Genomic DNA, 26,097 nt, shown 5'->3' with positions numbered 1-26,097 from the left:
TGTTGGAGGAAGTGTGTCCCTGTGGGGATGAACTTTGAGAGACCCTCCTCTTAGCCATATGGAAGCCAGTTTTCTCCTACTTTCCTCTAGAACAAGATGTAGAACTCTCAGCTCATCCCAGTGCCATGGCTGCCTGGATGCTGCTGTGCTTCCTGCCGTGACGATAATAGATGGAACTTCTGAACCTGTAAGCCAGCTCTCATTGAGTGTTGTCCTTATAAGAGTTGCCTTGGTCATGGTGTCTGTTCACACCAGTAAAACCCAAACTAAGACAGAAGTTGGTACCAGGAATTGGGGTGTTGCTGTGATAGGCCTGACCATGCTTTTGTTTGGAAGCATGTGGATTTAGAAAGCAGTGGAGTGCTTTAAGTGGAGTTGAATGGGCTATCCTAGTAGGACTGTGGAAGACTTCATTGCTGAGGGTGATTTGAACTGGGGAAGGTTGGCTCTAGAGGAGAAAAATTTTAATATGTGGCTGAAAGTTCTACAGCTTGTACCAGAGGCAATCAGAAGAAGACTGACTCCTATATGACTAGGAGGAGGGTCTCTCAAAACACACCCCCACAGGGACACACTTCCTCCAACAAGACCACACCTCCTAATAGTGGCACTCCCTGGGCCAAGCATATTCAAACCACCACAGAGAAAGTTCACTATCCATTCATAGGAATTCTAGTTTTTTAAATATTATTTGAGCTTTTCTCTGAGGATTTTTACCCCATAGATTCTTAAGCCTAATTTGCCTGCAACTTTTAATAACTTATATGAAAGGAAAGGATATTTACATATGAGCAATATTGAGTATATTCAATAAGTTGTATTTAGAGTATGTGACAAAATTAAATGTATGATAGATGTAATCATGGGTGCTAGTATTAATTTTAGAATGACATATTGATTGTAAAACAGAATGCTGGATGAGAGGAAGGCCACATTTTATGGAGTGCCGACATTACTAATGAATGCATGTATAAAGGTGCCCCACCCAAAGGATAATAATAAGTACTGACAGAAAGGCACAAAGACTTTCATTCTGATATGGTATTTGGTGGGAAATTTTCTCTAAGGCAATTTGGTGAGATGTAAAGTAGTCATAAAATTCCTACCCTTGTTGATCCAACACATCTATCCTGATTATAGAAAAGAAGAAAAAGGTGTTACATAGAGAGTTATATAACTAGCAACCTCACACCACTTCATAATGGTGCCTAAGAAACCGAGGGAGTGCTTGCGTAGGTAGGCATTTATTGTTCTGATTCAACAGTTTGTAGTATTATTAAGGTATTGCTAAGATAAAACCTCTTAATGTACACAGAAGACACATACATAATATTAAAGTCTCCATTTCTTTTTTATTATTTATTTGCCCTCCCTCTTTGAGAGTTTTAGACACACTTATAAAATCACATTTACCCCCAGCTCTATGCCTGCTCTCCCTTTCCCTACTCACCCAATTTTATGTCTCCTTTTAAAAATCCTTCAAGACCAATTTGTGCTGCCCAAATATTTTTGGATGTGTGGTCCTTAACTGGAGTGTGATCAACTAAACAAGGGCCTCCCTTACAGAAAAACTGTTTTTCCCTCTCCTATTGTCTATCAGTTGCCAAGAACTCTCTGGTCAGGGTGGGACTGTGTGCATCTCCATGCCTGCCTTTAGTCTAGTCTGGCTTTTACAACTCTTGTGCATGCTGTCTCAAGCACTGTGAATTCGCATGTGTATCTGCCCTGCTGTGTCCAGAAGAAAGTATTTCCTTGTGGTCATCCACAGCCTCTGGCTCTTACCCTCTATCTTCTCTGTCTTCTATAAGAATTCCTGGGTCTTGAGGGGGCAGCATATTTGCTCCCTTTAGAACTAAATAAAATAAATGAGATTGAGAAAGAAAAAAATATACTTCATAAATAAAGGAGATTTTAGTTTAAATAAAAAGGAAAGAAAGAAAGAGAGAGAAAGAAAGAGAGAGAGAGAGAGAGAGAAGGAAGGAAGGAAGGAAGGAAGGAAGGAAGGAAGGAAGGAAAGAAAGAAAGAAAGAAAGAAAGAAAGAAAGAAAGAAAGAAAGAAAGAAAGAAAGAAAGAACATTCTTTAGTCTCTTCTCATGTGGGTCACTGGGTTAGGCACCATTTACTGGAAATACAAGCTTCTTGGATGAGGGATGAGAGATGTATGGATATCAGAATAAATCATTTAAAGTGGGATTTTAAAGAGAAATAGTATAATCCTTACAAGATGAAGAAATCAAATGTTCACAGTGAGAAAGGACTGACTGGTGGCTACTTCTCTCTACAGTGCTTATGTACAGTTTTGTGCACTAATTCATCCATCTATCCATCCATCCATTTATTTTGCTACTAGGTAATGGAGCCTGGAGCTTCATAAATACTGACCCCTCTATCTATAAACTATATTACCAACTATATTTTCTAAAGTTTTAAACTCAAGCTTCACTTCACTCAAAATCAGAAATACAGTCTCAAGAAATGTAACAAAAATATTAAGAATAAATGTCTTCTGAGGAATGGAATACAGGACAATCTTAAATTATAATTCTCTGACATCTGAGAAATGGGTTAGAATTTCTTTAGGAAGCCATCCTGTGTTTTAGAGTCAGACATGAACAATCTAGCCACTGAGTTTGGCAGCTTGGGAAAAAGATCATTTATTCTGGTTGGCTATTCGCACTCGATCATCCATTTTCACTATGGAAACTGAACTTAAAAGTAGGGCAATGGACACAGAACTGTCACAGCCTCAAAATGACACTTGGCATTTGGTCCTGCAAGATGTCTCTTCTGTGCCATCACATGCTCGGGGGATGACAGTTCAGGTGAGGGAACAAGTGACCATTCCAATTTCCCAGCCAAGGTTACCATGGTCACCTGTGCTGCCTTCCAGACCCACTGCCCTCTGCTTCTCAGGTGCAAAATCCATTTTCCAGTGAACTAACATTCAAGTGGGGATACAAGTCTCTAACCGTGGGTCAACACTTTCACGATTGAGGCTCTCACTGACTTTGCCACTGATTGGGGATGGGTAGCAGGAAGCAACTAATTCTCTGCTTTCAAGTGGGGCTCTGAAACAGGGATGCTTTTCTTGCAGCCCTGCCGTTATCTCTTTCTAGATATAGCTGGTTTCATATACATTTCATCAAAACTGGATATCGTGTTTTGGTTTAGAGATGGAAAGAAATGACTCTATGTGTTGAGTTGCTTATTGAAGATTCTACAGCAGGGATATCGGCATCAATGTTCTTTGGTGGCTGGACCTTTCTTTAGAGTTTTTGGTTTAAGTATCACAGTTTTACACAAAGGAGGAAGGGCCATTTTTTCTTTCTGTAAACCATTTAGACAAACGTCACTTGTTCTTTATACACTGGGCCTACTTGTTTAGACAAGCGTAGGCTTCCTGGCTTAAATGCTAAGAGCACAAAATCTTCCTTATAGACCCAGAAACATAGCAGACTAGCTCTTTATGTTGTGTGCATCCACCACCCTGTGATCTACCTGTGAACTTTTGGAGCATGGGCGTCTTAGAATAAAGCCCCCCAATCCAATGAGTGCTTTAAATATTCTCTTCCTGTGGTGGCCAGGATGGATAGGAGATAGCATTTTCTATCCAGGTTGGGCTGGGTGTATGCCACTTGAGCTCACCAGAGGAATAATGACAGGGGCCTCCCTTTCTTCCTGGTTGCCATGGTGTGTTGGTTATTGTCTGCTTAGGAACTAAAGTCCATAGGAACAAAGGCTGACAGTACCACAGCAGGCCCCCAGGACCTGGGAGAAGGCTTCTGGCAAAACCAAAAGATACTGAAAAAAGTAAGAGCACCAGTGTCCTGCCAACTTCTCCAAGCTTGTTCATAACAAGCCCCCTTGTTCAGAAAGGGCATTTGAAAGGTCCCAAAGGTGGAAGCCATGGCAGAGAGTAACTAAGAAAAGGGCTCCATTAAAGCACCTTAAACATCAAGTTACATAAGATGGGAGAAAGAACACCAAGGTTCAGCTTCCCAGTTAGCCTCCTCACTGTAGGGTGCTGAGGAATCACAAGCCTGCCTGTAAAGGTGAAGGAGGGAGGCAGGTACAGGGATAAACACCCATGCTCTCTCTGGAAAGGAGTACAGATCTTTCAGGAAGTGAGACACCACTGATTTTTGTTCCCTTCATGGGCTGGTGTTTCAGGACACAGTTGCTGTCAAAGTTCAAATGCTCCAAGACCTAATGCGAGCCTTGCTCTGGACCTTTCGAGGACTTCAGGTTGAATAGAAGCCTTCCTAGAAGGGGAAGGTGGCAATAGGTTGGTCTGAGAGAACTGAAGACCTAGTCCTCTGAGGAGACTCAGCCCAGCCTCTGCCTACCTGGAGCTCTGTCCAAACCAAATGATGCTGATATTGTTATGTAAGAAGAAAATGTGTGGCAGGGAGAAGGAGGGAAGGAGGGTAGGATGGAGGGAGGGAGGAAGGGAGGGAGGGAGGGAGGGAGAGAGGGAAGGAGGGAGTTAACACTGTTGTGGTAAGTTTCAGTAAGATATCCACTGTTCCATGCCCGTTGGGTGAGAGGGTGCTGTTGTCTGCCCCCTCTATCCACCTACTTTGGCCCAGAACTTAAGAGACTTCAGCACTTGAATATTTCAAACAACAGAGTTTCCTCTTTGAGTTCAGAGCACCTGTCACATTTGACATGCCTTGCCTTAGAGGGGAAACCCTCGTTCTTTGAGGTGTTATGGAAAAGTGCATGTGAAATGTACAAACCCAAAAGTAGACAGCAGCATCTTTATTGTGGGTGAGTATTGAGCAGGGTTTGGAGGAGAAAGCATCTATATCCAAACCCGGACAATGGTTTCGCTTTAGTCAAATGGGCACTTAATAATCCACAGTAAGAGGCCTTGAAAGACCAAACACACAGTCTTACCTGTGTGTCTTTGCTTATATCTGTGGAAAGATACTAGAAATACACACAAAGAAGTGGGCACCTATGTGAGTCATACACCCCAATAGAACCAGGGAGAAGCAACAGGGTGAGAATAAAATATCTCAGTTTATTTTGATCTCTGTGAAATATCACCATGTAAAATGAAATTTTATATGTTTTAAATTAAAAAAAACAAAAATAGTATCTGCTTAACTACAGGATGTTGGAGAATTTGTCTTAACTTTTGGCAAATTAGCCAACGAAAGAATGAACAGGGGCACTGATTTAGGGTTTCTATTGCTGTGAAGAGACACCATGACCAAGGCAACTCTTATAAAAGAAAACATTTAATTGGGGCTGGCTTACAGTTTCAGAGGTTTAGTCCGTTATCATCGTAGTAGGGAGCATGGCAGAGTCCAGGCAGATGGTGTTGGAAGAACCAAGAGTTCCACATCTTGATCCAAGGGCAGCAGCAGGAGACTCTTCAGTAGGCAGCTAGATCTCTTGCTTACTGTGTGGGGCTTGAGCATAGGACCTCAAAGATTACCCCCAGAGTGACACATTTCCTCCAACAAGGCCACACATTGGAGGACCTATGTCCTAATAATGTCACTCCCCATGGGCCAATCATTCAAACACATGAGTCTATGGGGTTCAAACCTATGCAAGCCACTATAGGCACTAAAGGCTTAGATGATGTAACCAGCAAGGATTGAATAACATGAACTATCAAAAATGAAAGAAAAAAATTCCTGGTAAAAACAGAAGACTCACATGTGTAATACCGCAAGCTTCAATTATTGTATTTAGAAAACAAGGTGTGTGACTCATCTGTAAATGTCAGGTCGATTACCATTAACTCTTATGTTCTGTTCAAATACACGTCCACAGTTTTACCTCTGTTTCCAGATTTGTCTTGATCCAGTTACAAGAAGCCACCCTTAGCAGTCAGAAGGAGCCAAACATGGTGCGATGATGGCTTGTTCTCCATCTTTCTTGTGTGATTTTATAGAATTTCAGTCTCCTGTAAAAGAGAGATCGACACACACCACACTCACATAGGTACACGAATGAAGCATCACTGCCTTCGGGATTATGACTTGCACATTAGTTTACGAATAGACATGTGTACATATTAAAAATGAAATATTTCACCATACACTTATGAAGGCAGTGAAAATAAAAGCCAACTCTAATGTCACATTCTGCCAAATGTAGCAAGAAAGTAAACTGAGTGGATTTCAGAACATTGTTCTAGCTTTTAAAAAGTCAGTTTTGGAACTAGAAAGATGCCTCAGTGGTTAAGAACACTGGCCGCTCTCCAAGAAGACCCAGGTTCAATTCCCGGTATTTACATAACAGCTCACAACCTTCTATAACTTTGGTTCCAAGGGATCCAATGCTTTCTTCTGTCCTCTGTGGGTAACAGGCATGCATACAATGTACAGACATACAGGCAGGCAAAGTACACATACACATAAAATAAATGAAAATATATTTTCAAAAAAGATTCAACCTCATGTGATTGTATTTCTAAGGTATTCCAGAAATTAAACAGGCAGTTCCCAGAGGACATGGGCAAGATGAGGATAGGGATAAGTACAAATATAGATGATTATAACAAGGAGCTTTAGGGCAATGGAGTGTCTGTCTACCTTGACTATAATGGGATGAAGTTATATAGAATTTCATATGCACACATATATGCAGGTACATATACATATACACATGAATACACAAATATACTATACATACATGTGCACATAGACATACAGACACACACAGAAATAAGCACACACCACACTCATGTGTACACACAGTACATATACAAATACACACACATACACTCAAGTGAACATAGCTTGGAAGGGTAATGCTCTAATGCTCATTTCCTGCCTTTAATATCATGGCATGACAAATCACAGTATGAGAACTGGGTGAGGTGCTTGCAGAACTCCATAGTGGCTTTACAGCTTCCTGTGAGATTTGTGTTTCCAAATGAATAATTAAGGAAAATGAATGCCAGAGAGCACAGGTGGGTCTGTATGTTCATTAACTGTGATGTGTTCATTAAATGTCCAGGACCCCAGGGAAGACAGATCATCACAGAAAGGTAAGGGGGTGGGTAGGACGTGAGTTGGCCATAGCTGAACAGTGGCATTTAGACTCCAGAAATAGAGACATTTTCCACAAGGCCTGGACAGGAAGAATTCTCTTCTGGACTACGGCACACTGAGTGAGACGGAAAGAAAAATACTAGAGGTGTCCCAGGGTGAGACCAGAGGGAAGGGAAGTTGATCACCGAGACAGGGTTTCAGCAGGATAAAAAGGTGTCTATATGCCCCAGCCAGGGGTTCATCCCGTAACCAGCCACCAAACGCAGACACTATTGCATACGCCAGCAAGATTTTGCTGAAAGGACTCTGATATAGCTGTCTCTTGTGAGGCTATGCCAGTGCCTGGCAAACACAGAAGTGAATGCTCACAGTCAGCTATTGGATGGAACACAGGGACCACAAAAGAGGAGCTAGAGAAAGTACCCAAGATGCTGAAGGGGTCTGCAACCCTATAGGTGAAACAACAATATGAACTAACCAGTACTCCCAGAGCTCGTGTCTCTAGCTGCATATGTAGCAGAAGATGGCCTAGTCGGCCATCATTGGGGAGAGAGGTCCCTTGGTCTTGCAAACTTTATATGACCCAGTTCAGGGGAACACCAGGGCCAAGAAGTGGGAGTGGGTGGGTAGGGGAGCAGGGGAGGAGGAGGGTATAGGGGATTTGGGGGATAGCGTTTGAAATGTAAATGAAGTAAATACCTAATAAAAATTGAAAAAAAAAGTGTCTATAATTACAGACCTTGGGTATTGAGTCCTGGTGTATAGCAAGGTGCCACTGGGCATTGCCATGAAAGATTCCTAAGATGGAATCTGCACCTGACTGAGACCTAAGAGTTAGATCCAGGACTGACTGACAAGCCCCAGCCCGGGCAGGCTGATTGAGACTTGAGCTAGACTAATGGCCATGGATCCTAAAAGGAAAAATCTGATTGGAAAATTTCTGATATTAAAACGTTAAAGGTTCAAGTCCCTGAATGGCTGTAGGTCCAAGAATCCATCCAAGCTTGAGTCTGGGACACAGGACTAGCCAGGGGGAGGGGTTTCATATGGGTCATGTGACAGCATGCTGACCGATTGAAAATACCCTTCAGGCAGATGCTCCAGTGGTGAGATCAGTTAGCATGTGGTACTTATTCTTCAGGGTTTTGGAATGTGAAGGAAAAATCATAGAAAATGGTAGTCTAGGTATCATTAGAATAGCCCACACAGGCTAGAAATGGTGGGTCATACTTTTCACCTCAACACTTGGAAGACTAAGGCTACAGTTAGACCCTATCTCAGAACAAACAATGGGCAAATGATCCAAACCAAATAATAAAGCTAAGAGTGGACGAGATGACTGTTACTGGAGGTCAGGAAGCCTACAGATGCAGGTGTCCCTACAGATTCTAGAAAATGTGAAGCCAGTTCTCATGCTGCTTCCTCATGATTGGTTGGCTCAAAGCCTGGTATGCTGGGCTAGTCCCAGGGTCTGGGTTTAGCCACACTCACCACCAGTCTTCTCACTAGCCCTCCCCTCTCTCCTTGGCAACCTCCTGCCATGGCTGTTGTCAAGGCAGAATCAGGTGCACTCACTTTATCCACCATAGCAACCAACTGAGGTCCCCAGCAACAGAAGATGTGGGGTAAAATCGCTCATTGTCCAAGTGGCTAAGGCTTCCTCTCTGAGTCCACAGAATATCACCCCTATAATTTATCCTGATTGCAGGTCTCAGAATAGCACCCCCTCATCTAGCTGCCAGCTCCTTTGTCCTCCAAGCCTCCCAAGAGAAGTCACAGTAGCTTAGACCTTATCTTTGGGTTTATTTGTCTTGTAGATTTTTACTTAGGTCCAGTAAGGATGCTTCCTATGTCAGCCATGCTGCTCCTAGAGGCCCTTCCAATGTCAGGCTGACTGTTTGGGGTTGATATCTGAAGCAGCGAGAAGAAATGGCGAGCTAGAGGCTTTTCCCACCTTGTTCCTGCTGGATGAGTCTTTGGCTATGAGCAAATGCAGCAGTGTGAGCTCCCTGAGGAGAAGTCCTGACATCAGGAAAAGCAGTTTGCAGTTCCCTGTGTCTGCAGAGTTGCTGATACTTCCTTTGATGGCAGCTTGCGCCTGATTCAGCTTGGGCTCAGGGCTGCTGAGGAGTTCCCAGCCCCTGTCAGGAGGGAATCCTGCACGTGAGCCACTAAGCTTGACGGTTTTTTGGTTTAGTTGGTTTTCTTTCCAAAAGCAAAATAGTTTTTTTTTTCTTTCTGTTTGGAGAAATGGTGTGTTTATTATAAAAGGATTCGGGTAAACCAGAAAGAATAAAATGTAGAAATTGAATATGATGTGGTGTGTGCTCTCTTTTAAGATATTTCAATTTTATTTCTTAATTCATGTATGATGCAGATTATACACTAAGAGATGTGTTGAGAAGAAATATAGAACTCAAAAAAGTACTTTGCATGTATGTTGACATATTCTTGTGTTGTGCTAGTATGTGGGTGGGTATGTACACACATGAGTGAGAAAGTCAAGTGACTTTCTCAGTTCTAGCCCACATATTCTGTGAGGTAGAATCTCTCAGAGAATCTGGGATTCATTAGTTCAATGACACTAGCTGGCCAGTGAGCCTTTAGAACCCTCTTGCCTCTACTTCCCCAGCACTGGGCTTACAAGTACATGTCACTTAGCTTTTTCACATAGGTGTTAGGGACCAAACTCAGGTCCCCTTACATTTTGGTGCAAGCCCTTTGCCAGTCTCCCCTGAGTCATCTCCCCTGCCAACATAAACTGACATAAAATTTGATTCTTCTGTGCACAGGTACTTTTTCATTCCATGTACATGATATATCATAAAGTTTTATTTTGTTATTATTGTTAGTGTGTGTGTGTGTGTGTGTGTGTGTGTGTGTGTGTGTGTGTTTGTGTGTACTGTAAGTACATATGTATGTGACCTTATGGTCAGAGGACACTTCAGAAGTCATCTCCAGGAGGACTTCCACTCTTTGAGGAAGCTCTCTTGCTGATATGATGGTAATTAGACCAGACTGGCTGGCCATTAAGCCCCAGCAGTCCTCTGTCCAGCACTGGGGTGATAAGCATACCCATCATGCCTGCCTGGACATTTAAATGGGACACAGAAAGACAATCATGTGAACACACCCCAAAAAGCAAGAAGAAAGGCTTTCTCCTGTGATAGAAGGTCTACCACAAACACACAGGCATGTGTATGAGTTTTAAATATAGTTCTGAGTGTTTCTTGAACAAGTATTCTCTTGTCTAGACAACATCTTTAAATATCTATAAACACTTGTGTTGTATGTGCTTCCAGGTTCCTGTGATCACTGACAGGCTATAGGAAATGGCCTTCCGAATAAACTGCACATGCATTTAATCAATTTCATTGGATAAAATTCAGCAAATGGACTTAATGATATAAAGATAAAGATGTTGATCTGTGTGTATGTATATGTTTGTATGTGCACATCCATGTGTTTAGTGTATACATATGGGTGCACATATGCAAATATGGGTGTGCATAGAGGTAAAAGTCTGAAGTTAACAATTCTCAGTCTCTCTCCACTTTATTTATTGAGGCAAGAGTGGCACCCAAGGTTGCTCTATGGCTTCCACACACATGAGCATGTAAACACACACATGCATACACACACACACATACATACATAAATACATACATACACACACAAATAGGAAGAATAGTATTGTTTCAGCTTTTCCTGCCCCAGTCTTGTAAATGTAGGATCATATGTGTGGGCTACTACATGTGGGATCATACATGTGAATTATACGTGTGGGATCTTACGTTTGGCCTTGTGCATGTGGATTATAGGTGTGGGCTAATGCCCTGTTAACCTTCCTATGGAAGGATACCAGAGCAGTGAAGAGAGAGGGAGAATGTTTCTAGTGCCTCACCGAGGAATTCTCTGGCTGTTTAGCTTGAGACCAAGTGTCTAGGGTGACCTAAGTCTAGGGGTTCTGGAGCCAATGCATGGATGAACAGTGGCTGAAAGCTGCATGGGTCCCAGCATGCACCGCTCAGCGGTGATCATTTTTTCCTCGATCTTCCTAGCAGATTTATGCTTCATTTAGAACTGTCAATACCTCAATTAGAGCCTGCTCACTTCCCTTGGGAGGGACAGTTACACATGTCTCTTCACAGGCCTCTGGAACCTAATCCCCCCCACCCCACCCAGAGCACCAGGTCATAAAACACCTCCTCATTAACAGCAGCGTTTGCTGACTAGCCCCACCTTCTGACTTCCTTTCAGAGGCAGCAGTTGACAGATAGGAGGCATTGGAGCGATGCTCCTGGCTGGTCAGGTTCCTCTGAGAGGACACCAGATATATGCAGCTGGGCTTCTAGATTTACATGTAGTGCAAGGAAAAATGTTGGTTTTAGGTGTGTGTGTGTGTGTGTGTGTTTATGTGACTTACAAGTTCCTCCTGGCATTTATTTAAAACCCAGGATACAATATTCACCCTGTGGTACCACTAATGCTGCATGTACTTTGACACTGGAGCAGAATTCCCCTCTCCCAGTTTTGAATGAGGAAGGGAAAGACAGTGACTTCCTGTTCAGCAGGCTGTGCGCTCTGTTCCTTCTGAGGCTGTGTTGTCTGATCTGAAGACAGATCCAGTCTGTCTTGTGTCTCCACAGACACTCAGCCAAGGATCCTCTCATAAAACCTGTAAAATCTGGCAAGCTTGCAGAACTGTATGGGAACCTTGAGGTCCCCCAGCTTAAAAACACTGCTGAATAAGAAAGCTATAGCCATGTATTCATTTTCAAATACATGCTGCAAAAAATGAAATGCACTTAGTCTTGGCTTTTGTACAAAATTTGGGAAGAAGACTTTATGATAATTCAGGTGAAAAGAATGTGGCAACATCCTGCTGGCCTTGCAAGGGGACTCTGACAGCTCTTTTCAGAAAGACTACTGCTGTGGATTGACAGCAGAGACTATCTGAGGAAGATACCTGAGGTCAACCTCTGGCCTCTTCATGCAAGCTTATCCACACACTTGTTCATGCACAAACATGCATACACACACAAACTGCACTACAGTTTTAAGCCTGCATGGTTTCTCTAAAGCCATTGCCTACATGTGCTCATTTGACGGATGAGGCGAGCAAGGTCAGAGCATCACCTAGGTTTGTGAGATGGAGGGATCTTACATTCAGCTCCTGTGCTGGTCTGACCTGGGCTTTCGCCTCCGTGGTGGAGGGGAGAACAGGCCTAAGCAGTGACTGTCCTGCTTCAGCAAGTACAGTGACAGCAGAGGATTTCTACACATTTCTTGGGGGAATGGGACATGTAGAATGCACTTTTCTAGAAAGTCCCCAGGTAATGTTTAATGCAGTTCAGAGTTACTCCTAGAGAACTGAGTTCTTAACAAAAGAATAGCACGAATGCCTGAGGATCTGAAAGTTTGTACAGTTATCTTCAAAAGATGCATAGTCTTATAAATTTGTAGATACTCACAGACTATGACTGGAAACTCCTCTCTAATTACCTGAGGGCAATTCATGAATTAAAAAAAAAAAATGGTGCTTCACCCACAACGGTGCTCAGAGAGAGTTGGCAATGGTCAAAATCTAAGGACTAGGGTAGAGAATATGGCTCAGTAGGCAAAATGCTCACCATGCAAGCCTGAAGACTAGGGTTCAGGTCCTTAACACCTATGTAAATGGCATGTGAGTGTGACATTCAGCTTGCTATTGTGGAGACAGGAGATCCTCAAAGCAAGCTGGTTAGCCACACTAGCTAACTTGGCAGTCTCCAAGTTCACTGAGAGATTCCGCCTGAACACACAGGTGCACACTAATTAAGGAAAACGGCAGGCATCACCTTCTGGCCTTCACAGGCATGTATATACATGTACACACATGCATGCACATGTGCTCATGCCATATAGATACACACAAATAAAACCACCTCCAAAAATAAAGCCACCTGAACCAAAAATCACAATAAACAAACTGTAGAATACCCCATGCAAGTAAATATACTACAATGGAAAGAAAACACTGGGCAGTTTGTTAATAAGTGTTGTAGATATACACGCACATAACATAACATAACATAACATGAAAAAGCAATGCACAAAGGAATGCAGGGGTGTGGTGCTATTTTCATAAACAATTCAGGGCCAGGCAAGGCTACACTGAATTGTTCATGAATTCATACATGGGTGGGGGAAGTGTCAACTGAGTGGATTACAATTTCCCCTTGGTGCTTAACTGACTTGAAGACCTGAAAGAGTGAGCCTGACAGAGCCTCATTCTCTGAATCATAAAATGGAGGTCCCATTGGTGCCTATTTCCTAGAGTTGCTATAAAGAGTAAAAGCTTATAAAATTGTGAGCATAGGCAGACATCAGCCATCACCATTGTGACACTCATAGAGTCTATTGATAAGGACACTCAGTAAATAAGGACACAAAGGCGAATGCCAAATACAAACACACCAGTACCCCGTGCCAGTGAATGGGAGCGTGCGTTCTTGGCTTAATGAAGAGAGCATTCTGGATAATGACACAGAGAGAGCCCAAAGGTGGCTTTAAAGGGGAAGACACTTCTGAAATTTAAAAGAGAGCCCACATTCTGCTGTCAGGGAGCCCCTCACTGAGCTTCAGGGTGTCCCAGGCCAGGTGTCCAGGCAATGAAGCAGTGTGGTATAGAACACTGGCCAGGGCTTTTAATGGAGACGACTTTCCATCCTCGCTGTTTCTCCATGACAAACAGCATGTGCATGCGAAGCACCTGCTGAAAAGCCAGATCACAGCCCGGGGCCCAATGATTCTCCATGTCCATCCCCAAGCCACCTGGAAACGGCTGGCTCTGTTTCCATGGAAACTGCTTGCTTTCTGAAAACTGTATCAGAATACTTGATGAGGACGAAAGTCGCCGAGAGAAAAATCCATTTCCAAGCTCAAGGAGGGCCAGCGGCAGCCTGACATCTACCTTTCTCACAGTCCTGCAGCAGGGGGCTGGAACATCCTGGTGACATCGTAGCAGCTCCTCTGCAGCCAGTGATGTAAGGCCACACCCAAGATGGGGGTCACGGACATGTTATGATCTCATAGAAGACACAGACCACTGACTGCTTCAGCCATATCTGTGGTCACTTGGTCTGATGGCTCTGGATGATATGGGAGGGAGTGTCAAGGGGTTATGAATTCCAGGAAAGTCATTATCTAGGAGATTGATTAAAGCACGACCCATGACCTTCTAATCAATATCCTAACCACATTCGTTTTGCATAAAGCCATGGTCTGTAACAATTTTCCCACCTGTTTTTTACTGTCACTTCAGCAGGCAGTGTAAGTCTATTTACTAATCTCCTTTTCTCCTCTAATTATTAATGAGTTAGGAAAAATCAGCGGATTTATGTTCATAACCAGATGGGGAAGTGGGGAAAAGAGTATCAGGAAGAAGTGGCTTGCTCCATCTTTTTGTGAATGGAAAAAAAATACCATTTTAATATATCTTGGTTAATATTTATGCTTGTCATGCAAAATAAATCAAACTGCTTCCAATAACAGACAAGAAGCAACTTTAGAGTGAATCTGTTATGAAGCCTAAGCATTCTGTGTCATTGCCCTGACAGGTTTAATCATGTCAGCCAGCCTGGCCCCACTGCCAGGAAGTGGGGATTCTGTCCTTCTTGTTAAAGCCTAGCATCAAATAGAACACACTTTAGCTTGGAAACACGAACTTGATTAATGGTTATAATCAAAGTAACTTCATTATGTAAGTATAATAACACAGCCGAGAAGATATTTCAGTATGGCTAAGAACTTATTAATTCCCGGCAGGAGGAATTGTTTTCTTTATAGGGATTAGAGCTGCCCAGTAGGCAACCTCACTCCCTAAAACTTTTATGAACAATAAGTATTTGGGCAGGAGGCATTTATGACCCTGCAGCAGCGATAATCGCAACCTGGGATTCCGCAAGGCCTTTCTTCAGATACCCCACACTGGGTCCCTCCAACATAATCTCATTAATTGTCATCGGTGTCTAGGGAGCTATGGGTTTCTGTTCTTACAGATGAGGAAACAGGACTGGAGCAGAGAGGCTGAGGCTCCAAACAGGAAGGGGTGGGTTGACCTTCAAGCAGCTGAGGAGAAGCAGGCAAAGAACCTGTATCCATTTTCCTCACAGTTCTTCCTGCAGGCTTGTAAAACTATACTGTTCTATCAATCAGGAATCACCAACCCCAAAGTGTCCATTGATAGAAAGTGTTGTCTAGACTTTTGTTGAAGTATTATCTCTGCTTTTAAAAGAAGAAGAAGATTCTGGCATATAGAGTAAAATAGAACCTGAGGATGCTGTGCTCAGCAGAGCAAACTGCAGGGACTCATTGGTCCAAGGTCCCTACAGTAGCCACATTCACACAGTTCAGAGCACACAGCAGGTGTCAGCATTAGCGCCTGTGGAGAACGTGTGACTGACCATGCACACAGAAATTCCTTGGAAAACATTCATGAGAAGAAGAAAAGTGGGAACATGAGGGAAGAAGGATGGGGAAACAGAGGGAGAGGGGATGGCAGGAAGGGACAGAGAATCTGAGCTGGAGAAAGCCTTGGCTGTCATGGGGTTGACTTGCATTGTCAAGGATGCTCCCAGGTTGCTGTGCCTGGCAGCAAGCACCTTTACCTGTAGAACCATCTCCTCAGACCCTCATGAGCTAGCCTTTACCGTGTGGAGCCTGGCAGAAGTAGACCAGTAGGAGCAAACCTGCGGAGATTCCATCCATGTTCTCCACTTTTATATACTATGGTGTGAACAACCCTCTGACACAAAGCTGCTGTCATTGCTTTTCCCCTCTGTGACAGGCTGTCTGCCCTTCCCCACTATGATGAGCTGTCTGCCCCTCTCCACTAGGATAGGCTGTCTACCCCTCCCCACTATAATAGGCCATCCACCCCTCTCCACTATGATGGGCCATCCACCCCTCCCACTATGATGGGCCATCTGTCTCTCCCCTCTATGACAGGCTGTCTGCCCCTCCCCACTATGATGGGCTGTCTACCCCTCCCACTATGACAGGTTATCTGCCCCCCCATGACAGGTTGTCTGCAACTCCCACTATGATGGGTGGTCTGACCCCCTCTATGATGGGCTGTCTGCCCCTGCCCCCCTACTATGATGAGCTGTCTTCCTGTAGTTTTTTTTCTGCCTAGTGTTTTGGTTACTCATGAAACAAGTTACCAATATACCCACTGAGAAATTTTGGTCCCATCTACCTTTCTGGAGTCAACCAGGAAGTAGAGGCCCATGGAGGCAGGCAGTCAAGCACATACACACTACTCAGTTCACAATGCTACTAAATGAGGCTGGAGCCAGGCTCTTGGCTACTTCTTTGTTTGATGTGACATGTACAAAAAGGGGCCTGAAATAGCCAATCCCTAGATGGCTTTCATCTTGTGGGAACCAGAGCCTTGACTACATGGGACACAACAAGGCTCCCTCTGTTGTCCTCTTGAAGCAGCAGGGTCCCTGAAGGCAACTTCCATCTTTGAGTCTCACAGTTGAGACCCTTACTGATTCACATTTTCACTTAAGAAGAACTGAAATGGCATAGTGATAATTACATATTTGAAAAATGTAGGGTTTTCTGCTAGAATAATGGCAATAAATAAATAAATAAATAAAGCATAAGATCTGTGCAAGACCATGAATCTAGCAATGGATCTGTAGGTTTTTGACATTCTGTCCTTTGAATTTTTGTCATGTTGAGTTTGGGGATATAAAAAAAAAAAATAAGGTTGAGTAAGTAGTTTTGAAAAATGTGTTCATGTTGGAGAGAACACTCAGCAGTTAAGAGCTCTGGCTGCTCTTCCAAAGAACCCAAGGTTCATTTCTAAGCTCCCACAAGGTAATTCAAGTAATCTAGGACTCCAGTTCCAGGGTATTCAGTGGCCTCTTCTGGCCTATATAAGTACCTGGCATGCACACGGTATAGAGGTGTATATGTAGGCAAAGCATCCATGTGAATAAAATTTGAAATATTTTTAAATATATGTATGACTCAAACATCTCCAGGGACTCCCTATGACCCCTGCTTTGGTGTTTCCCCCTTGTTGGTCCTCTCTGCCATCTCTTTTCCAAAGGAATGGAGAAACTGTGGTTTCTCAGAAGATAAGACTTGCATTTTCAGACATGAGAGATCCTGACTGATCTGTGGTAACTGGTCACCCCTGTTTCTGATGTGATCTGATGATTCTGAGTGGAACCCATTCGGGTCCCACCCTAGTTCACATTTGAATTAGAAACATTGGCAACCACTCCTTCCAGCTTTCTCTTTTCTTTGTGAGGTTGAAGGGATGAGTTGGGTTAGCCAAAATGTGAAGCTTGTCAGTCCTAAGGATGGTTTAGTCTCTCAGCCGGAGAGTGGAATCATTTTAAAGTTATTAAATAGAGTGAGAAGTACTGACTCAAATACTATTTTTATAAGCATCTTAATAATTAACTGCTAACGGGAGGGTGTGAAGAAAAGCCAGGTTCTAGCATTTACCCATTTCAATGGCACAAACACCCTCACCATTGCCAGTGTCAAATTAAGATCACATCACTGTCACTGTGCTATAGTCAGGCAGAGAGATGCCTGATCACACTCCCTGGCTAGGGGCTGCAGCAACCTGGCATGGCTGAATCTTTAAGCTGCAGGAAAGTAGGTCAGAAGATGCTCCTAACACAACAGCAGACTTGCTGAGAGGTGAAGGAGCCGTGGGGTAGCACTGTGGCTAATGAGCAAAGCTTACGAACCAGGTTCTCCTGTTGTAAAACAGCACCTGCCTTAATGAGTAGTTTTGGAGGAAAGCACACAGCCTCAGCCAGAGCTGTCCTGGGTCTGGATTTGCTCTGAGGCTAGCAGTTTTCTCACAGCCTCTCCTTGGTACCCATCTCTGTTAAATGACCCCGTCCATTTGTGATGCTTCAGGAATCCTGGCAGAGAGTGTAGCTGCACTGACATGCTGTCATCTCTCGGGGCCCGGGAGCATGACAAGTGAAAAGGTCGCCATGCCTTCAGACATCAGCACTGCAAAGAAGCCACAGCAATGGTTCATTAAAACAAATAGGTCCTTTTGACCATTCTAAGTAGGATAGGAAAACATAGGCTAGCTGAATGTTTCTGAGTAAATGCTGGCTTTATTGCCAGAAATACAAGCCCTTCTTAATAATGAGACTCTCGCCCAAAGGAGAAATATGACTGAAAGCGAGGAGTATCTCCAGCAGAATAGAATCAGTGAGTGAAAATCCCATTCTGCATGGTTTGTTGAGACACTTCCCCCACATAGTGTGCATTAAAGCTTGTTACAGCCTAAGAAAGGAAAATGCAGAGATCTACAAGATGGCCCAATGTGTCAAGGTGCTTGCTGCCAAGCCCAGTGATCTGAATTTGATTCCTGGGATCCATATGAGTGAAGAAGAAAGATAACTCTTGCCAGTATTCCTCTGTCCTCCACACACACGGGGGGAGAGAGAGAGAGAGAGAGAGAGAGAGAGAGAGAGAGAGAGAGAGAGAGAGCATGCATACGCAAAGAAGGAGCCTGAGCTCATATTGAACTCGACTGACACTGGAAACAAACCTTGGACAGTTCCTCACAGAAAACCTCCATTTTTCATGCCTTTGCCCACCCTGTTTATACAGATATTATATAGTGGGCAATTTTGCCCATTGCTTTGAGACACTTAAGACGATAAAGTACAGAAGATCTATGCAAGAGAGTCATGTTAGGCAATAAAAGAGCAAAATCCCCAAACTGCAACGAGAAGGACTGAATCCATTATGTTTAAAGAAACTGGAAGGCTAGAATGAGAACAGATACTATGGTCTCACTTATTAAAAGTATCCAAAAAAGACACTGAAGATCGGAATTTGGTGCCAGTAAGTCAGCTCAGTGGCTCGGTGGATAAGAGTATTTGCAGCTAAGCATGATGACCTTAGTTCAATCCCAATGACCCTCATGGTAGAAAGAGAGAATTCAACTCTCACAAGTTATTTCTGACTCTCTCTCTCTCTCTCTCTCTCTCTCTCTCTCTCTCTCTCTCTCTCTCTCTCACACACACACACACACACACACAGAAGGTAGCACACAAAATAAATATATAAAAGCTAAATTAATTTTAAAAGTGGAATGTAAGTCAGTGATTCACTAGACCTTGGGATAGACAAAGAGAAGTTACTGGAGTTAGGCAGAAGGATTATTTCTAGAATAATGTAAATGCTAGTTAAAAATCAATCTGGCAGAGGATATTTGACTCCATAAAGTTCTTTTCAGGTTGCATATTATGTATGTATGTTTATATGTTATATGCAATATTTGTATAACTGTATGCTTAATTAGTATTGTATATGCACAATATGTGTGAGCATTGGGTAACTTAAACATACTTGTTGAGTAGACCCAACCTCCCCACAAATCCGTGTCTCACAGAAACCTCAGGCTATGGGCCTGTGTAGGAAAGTTCTTTGAAGATGTAATGCACTTCGCCTAAAATCAGGCTGCAGCTCAGCAAACCCACTTTCACTAATGGTATCTGAGAAGCCCCAAAGCTGAATGATGAAAGTCCAAAACCTCATGAATCTTGGAAGAACACGAATTCAAAGTTTGACCTTGCAGGGGGGGGGCAATCTTTCTTCCTGGGAATGAAGAAATGGAGAGGGAAAACACGCAGATAAATCATGGATTTGTTTTTGCCAGATTTCAAAGATTCTGGTCCCTTTGGAAACATTGCATCCTTTTCCCACGCTTTAAAACATGCGTGTGTGTGTGTGTGTGTGTGTGTGTATGTGTGTGTGTGTGTGTATGTATGTGTATGTATGTATGTATGTATGTATTAATTCCCTAGATATTTCAGAATCTGCATCTGATCTTTCTCTACCTTGAGTCATTGAGAAGCTGACTCTCATTCATACAGGTTGCTTTGTACTTGTAGTGTGAGAGCTTGTGACCCCTTGTATCTGACAGAATGACAGCAGAGCAAAAGGAAGGTCACACCCTTCCAAGGTCTACCCTTTCTCGTTTGCTTTTTGCTGAGTTCCTCAAGCCTGCTAGAAAGGAAGGTCATCCCATGTTAACCGTCCAGCACGAGATTCCCGCAAATCTGGTCAGGCTGGAAGAGTGACAGGTTCTCAGAGGAGGAGGTGCCTTTTTCCCTGCCTGTAGCACAAGCCAGGGCTGTTTGTACACTTTGCCATGTGGAGGTCTTATTTGTCTTTTTATTTCTCATTTGGTCTAAGGCTTTGAGGCACCTGGGTAAGGATGTCTGACTCTGGGTAAGGATTATCTGCCTCTCAGATAATCACCAGTGCCTTGACACCCCCTCCCCCCAGATAACTGAAACATCAATATGTGGATCCCTTATAGCTTTCCAGGATCCACTTTGGTGTTGACCCATGTTCCCCTCTAATTTTCTTGTAACTTTGGAGTGAATTTAGGAAGATAACGTTTTAAAACAGGCTGTCAGAATGCCAGATTGTTTGCACAGTTGAGAGTGGAGTCCCGTCACCCATTGCTAAGGTCAGAAACCTACAGATTAAGTTTTAGTAAAAGAATAGAAATGCAAAGTTTCATGAATAAAGATTGCCTCCCTTTTTTCAGTAATTTGAGGGTGAGCCTCTGTTGTAAGTCGTGGAAGGAGGTAGGTTTGAGGTCTTGGGGGAAAGATTTGATAGATTTGCAAAGTTGGTCAGAGGTGTGAGCCAGGAGGAGTGTGAGGAGTAATTAATGGCCAGGACTGATGTAAGTCATGTCAGTCTGTCCCCCAGTCCCTGCCCCCACTGCCTGTCTAGGCACCTCCCCTCCCCAACCCCACCTCCATTTGCCTGTATGCTCTGGTGACATGGGCCACACCCACTGCTCACATCTGCCGCCAGCAGGCTTGGAATGAAACTGCAGCTCCTCAAATATGAACCTGCAAGGCACGTTCTGCCCTGGGCTCTGGTAGGCAAGCTTTGTTTCTCCACCTGTGTCCTTTCTGTTGTCTCTCCTGGTTCCTCCTCAACAGTTTCTTGAACAAATTTTATTTCCAAGAAGTGTCTCTTTTAGCTGAATGTGATGGTGGGAGAGTCATGAGTGCAGTTATACTGAGCAAGTCCTGTCTTCTTTGGTTTTTAGTTCCTGCCATGATAACCTCTTACCCCAACACCACCCTGGCCACTCAGGGTCAAAGGAAGGAGATGAGCTGCACAGCACATGGAGAGAAGCCCATCATTGTCCGCTGGGAGAAAGAGGACAGGATCATTAACCCTGAAATGGCCCGTTACCTGGTGTCCACCAAGGAGGTGGGAGAGGAAGTGATTTCTACGCTGCAGGTAAACACGCCAGCTGTGGTAGAATGGGGCAGGGTGTCCTGTGACCGTTGGTCAGCCCTCTCACACGGCTGAGCACATGGTGGTGATGATTTATGAATATCCTGCTGGGATTTCCTGGTGACACTCCGTCCCTCTGCCCATCTACACAAGACAAGGTCACTGAATGACCTTCAGAAGTAGTTCTTTACAGCCACAGTCCACAAAGAAATAATTAAGCACTGAGAAAGAAGCCTCTCATGACAGTTGTCCTCAGAGGGAGTGATAGTATGTTTAACACTCTACGATACATATCAAGACCTTTGAGACAAAAAGAATACCACAATAAAAATATTTTTTTTGAGAACTAGGGAGATAGCTCAGCAGTTAAGCATACACACTGCTTCTTCAGAAGGCCTAGATTCTGTTCCTAGCACCCATATTAGGTGGCTCACAACCATCTATAACTCCAGACCTAGGGGACCCAATACTTTCTTCTTGTCTCCATGGGCTCATGCACACATGTACTCATGCCCCCACACATATACATATAACTGCAAATAATATGGTTTTTTAAAACATATTTTGCTAAGCCAGGCATGGTGGCACATGCCTTTAATCCCAGTACTCGGGAGGCAGAGGCAGGTGGATTTCTGAGTTCGAGGCCAGCCTGGTCTACAAAGTGAGTTCCAGGACAGCCAGGGCTATACAGAGAAACCCTTTTTCGAAAAAACAAAACAAAACAAAAACATATTTTGCTTATTTGGAGAAATCCAATGTAGAGAATATACTGGCATTAATCTAGAATCTCAAGCACCTGGAGGGAGCATGTCTGCTCTTTCTCCAGCACTGTAGGTGATTGTCTAAGCAATGCTTTGTAATACAGAGGTCTGGTACAGACCTGGCAGAAACTTGAAGCTATGTGCTTAGAACATATAGTGGCTCTGTCTCTGGCATGCAATTCTGAAGCCCTATGGTATAGAATACTAGTGATGTCCCAAGGATACTGACTGTACAGCCATGCCTTAGTGTCCATAGACAGCAGATATGAAGGTGATGTAATCATTTCTATGGACACTATAGATGTCACACATAATACATTCCACACACACTAGAACCCAGTCTGTGATTTGCTCAAAATAGCAAACACAGTGTGCAGAACTGCTGTTTAGAACATTCTGACAAGAAATGGTGGGCACAAAAAAGCATAGTGCTGCATCGATGGGAACAGAGAGGTAGGTTCAGAGGGCTGATGCAATCATAGATGTCCCTTATGTGTGGTTCTTTAAAATCATACCACTCAGAAAAAGAGGGACGTGTGTGGAGTATACATGGGCCCACCCACAGAAGCTCATGTGAGTCATACATTCAGTCCAATGAGATCAGATGGAAATAGTTTTCACTCAGAGTATATAGACATGCGTGTGCATTTGTATGCCAGTGTGTATCAGCATGTGTTGGTCTGTGGTTGGGTATGTCTCTGTCAGTGTGCTTGTATGTGAGTGAATATGTGAGGCTGAGACTGTGTGTGTGAGCTTGTATGTACATGTGGAAATGGATACATACATGTGCTACAGTTTGTGTCTGTAAGTACACATCTCTGAGTGATTCTGTGAATGTCTCTAAATGTCTCTCTGTATGTACCAATGGGTGTGAATGGGAAACAATATGTAAGAGTGTTTCCATGTAGGGTGTTTATGTATGAGTGTGTGTGTATGAGTGTGCCTGAGCCCATGAATGTGTTGTTTGTGTCTCTGTATGTATTTGTATGTATTAGTGTGTATGAGTATGGATGTGTCTGTGTGTCCATATATGTGAGTGTGTATCTGTGTGTGTCCATGTAGGAGTGGGAATATTTATGAGTGTCTCTGTGTTGTGTATGTGTCTATGTTTGTAAGTAGTAATGACTGAGTGCTGGGCTTGGAAGGAAGTGGGAGGGGATAAAATAATATTTTTCCACTAGAAGCCAGGCTGGCTGATCTCCAGCTCAAGTTAGTAACTAAAGTGAGTACTTTTCTGCTTTGGTTGCAGATTTTGCCAACAGTGAGAGAAGATTCTGGCTTCTTCTCCTGCCATGCTATCAATTCATATGGGGAGGACCGTGGAATAATTCAACTCACAGTGCAAGGTAAGGCAGGCAGGACAGAAGGAAGTGTGTGGCCATTTTGAGACAAGGTGTGCTGGCATCAGGCAGCATTGCAGCCACAGTCAGCTGGGAACAGTTTGATCTCTCAGGAAATCTTGGCTCTGCAGGAAATTGGCATAAATCTGGACTTTATCAGAGGCCATGATCATGTCAGAGTGAAGCCCTGAAACATGGGGAGCATAGCCCTGGTGGGGACCAGGGCAGGTGAGAGGCCAGACCTCAGGCTGAATGTAGATGAGATTGGCCAATGCTTTCCACTAATTGGGAGCTTGCACACTAGGAAAATGAAGTGGAAGCCCAGCATCTGGAGACGAATGCTCTGTAAGTCAGAGTCGTGGCACATCTGTCCTGCAGGGCTGTCCTGGTGCCACACAGGCTACAAACAGAATCTCTCGGAGAAGTGGGGCAATGCCTTCTATCTAATCAGGAAAAACAAAAACAAAAAACAATTACCAACAAATGCTTCCATGCCGATGCCTAACACCCACACACGTGTGCAAGCTGTAGCCAGGTCTTCCACTAGAGTTTATACCCAGGCTTGATTTGAACTAACCCTGGTCTTTCTGTTGATGGCACAGAACCCCCAGATCCTCCCGAGATTGAGATCAAAGACGTCAAAGCTCGCACAATCACACTCAGGTGGACCATGGGGTTCGATGGCAACAGCCCTATCACAGGCTATGACATTGAATGCAAAAATAAATCAGGTAAGCCTTTCACTCCCCCTCACTTTACCTCCTCCACACTCACCCTCCTGTCTTCTTTATTTCTTCATTATGTGTCCACAGCTCCTACTCCACACAACTCTCAAGTTTCAGAGCATTATTTCCATCTAGTCCACCCCTTGCATGAATGTGTCCAGGTTTCTTTCTGTGTCCAGGTTTACCCTTTCTTAGTAACCTGACTAGACCTCAGTCTTGGTCCTTACTGGTTTTCATAGGAATCCCTACCACCTCAGGCATGCCTGTGGGTACCAACAGAAGTAGGCTTTTGTTACACTCTTTGCCAGTCATCAGCCTCCTTACCATCTACTTCTTCAGGCAGGACCTAGAGTCCAAGCCTGGGTCTCCCATCTGGAGTCCTGGACTCCAGCAATGCCAGCATCTGCCAGATGTGGCATATAGTAATAATATGCAGAATGATGAAGGCTAATCCTCCTGCATGTGACAGTGACTCTATAACAGGCCCCTGGAAATGCACTAGGGCTAGGTCACAGAGTTCTCAGTCAGTCTACAGCACACATGTAAAGTTGACCCAGATATCTACACCGAAACAGGCATCTTCTCTTGTCCTTTTCCAGGGCCACTACAGCTTCCTTTGGATCTTACAGTCTCCCTGGACTGACAGGGGAACACCACTGTGGCCTCTAGTCAGAATCTTACTGTCTTATAGAAGATATGAAGCAGAGAACCATCTGCATGGGAAGGGTTAATAGGATTCTCAGAGGCGCAACAGTGGTTTCCCCCCACCCCACCCCCCGAAGCCCATGCATTGCTTTAGATTACCCTGTCGGGACTGATTTGGACTCTTTTGAGCTGAGCTGTACCAACAAATCAAACTCAAGACAGCTAGGAAAAAGCAGTTGCAGAGGGCAAGATGTCTCACTAGTAGTGCGCCATGATAGAATCAGGATTAACTGGAATGAGGAATTAGGAAAAGCAGACTTTGAAGACTCATAGCAGGTGTCAACTGTGGACCAGTGGTTAAGGATCAGGTCTAGGATAGCCGGTTTGGGGCACACATAACAACAAGGAGGTGGCCCAGCTTGCTGCTCTTACAGTTGCAGATTGGAGTGTCACATGCATGAAACAGTGAAAAAAGACAGAAACGTGCCTGGAAACAGGTGGTAGTGATGAGAGTCCACAGAGATGCAGGCAGGCACGGAGTCATTCAACAGGAGCCAGGTAGCAGGGAGAGCCCAGCCTTCCCAAGGGCTGATCAGTGGCTGCCTGTGTTCCTGAGTCTGGAATGTACTGCAAATTCCCACTGAGGAACAGACCAGGTTTCTGCTACCTTCAGGGAGGGTCCCCCTGACAACTACTGGTACACACCCAAACCAACAGCAGGGAGCATTAGGATATGGCTCATGCTGGCCCTCTGCTGGCCTGAGCTTCACCTTGCTATTCCTCTGTCTCCCTTCTGCTGACCTAATCTGTTAAAGAGAAAACCATAGCAGAAACTAGGTTTGCCTCTGGCAGGAAGACTTAACTCCCCTGGACAATGGGGCCCCTCCTCCTCCTCAATGCTCCCTTATCATGGCTGTCCCTATAACATAGCAGGTGTCACATATCAAGTGTGCATCTCTGTGTGTATTAACTGCCATATACATTCATGTGCATCACTCCACCAGTCTGGATGCTGGTTGGGCCCCCTCTGCCTACTAGATCTAATTCCACACTGTCCATTGTTCTGATACCTGATGGGCAGTGGATGCTAAGTCGTCTTTAAGAAAAAAAGTGCACTTAAAATATACTCATTGTCTGACACATGGCCCACTGCTGACCAGAGCTGCCTTTGTATTACTTAAACGTGCACGGAAATGGTTACAAAATGCAGGTCCCAAAGGCTCATCTTGATTGGAATGTCACCATCTAAGAAAATTCACTGCACACCCCTCCTCAAGTGTCTTAGAAGTTTCTCAG

General features: G+C 44.0%; 1 protein-coding gene across 3 annotated transcripts in view; it reads left to right on the top strand.

Moving 5' to 3' along the window:
- Dscam (DS cell adhesion molecule) overlaps positions 1-26,097 on the top strand; it is a 566,911-nt gene that overhangs the window by 414,922 nt on the left and 125,892 nt on the right. For all 3 annotated transcript variants that reach the window (XM_021209063.2, XM_029544386.1, XM_029544387.1), the window contains exons 12-14: positions 21,137-21,333; positions 23,341-23,437; positions 24,034-24,162. In XM_021209063.2, the coding sequence (XP_021064722.1) occupies positions 21,137-21,333; positions 23,341-23,437; positions 24,034-24,162 (423 nt within the window). The remainder of the gene's footprint in view (positions 1-21,136; positions 21,334-23,340; positions 23,438-24,033; positions 24,163-26,097) is intronic.

Source organism: Mus pahari, chromosome 12, assembly GCF_900095145.1.
Source record: "Mus pahari chromosome 12, PAHARI_EIJ_v1.1, whole genome shotgun sequence".
Lineage (NCBI taxonomy): Eukaryota > Metazoa > Chordata > Mammalia > Rodentia > Muridae > Mus > Mus pahari.
Note: the sequence above shows the minus strand (reverse complement) of the source record. Positions and strands in the feature narration are given on the sequence as shown.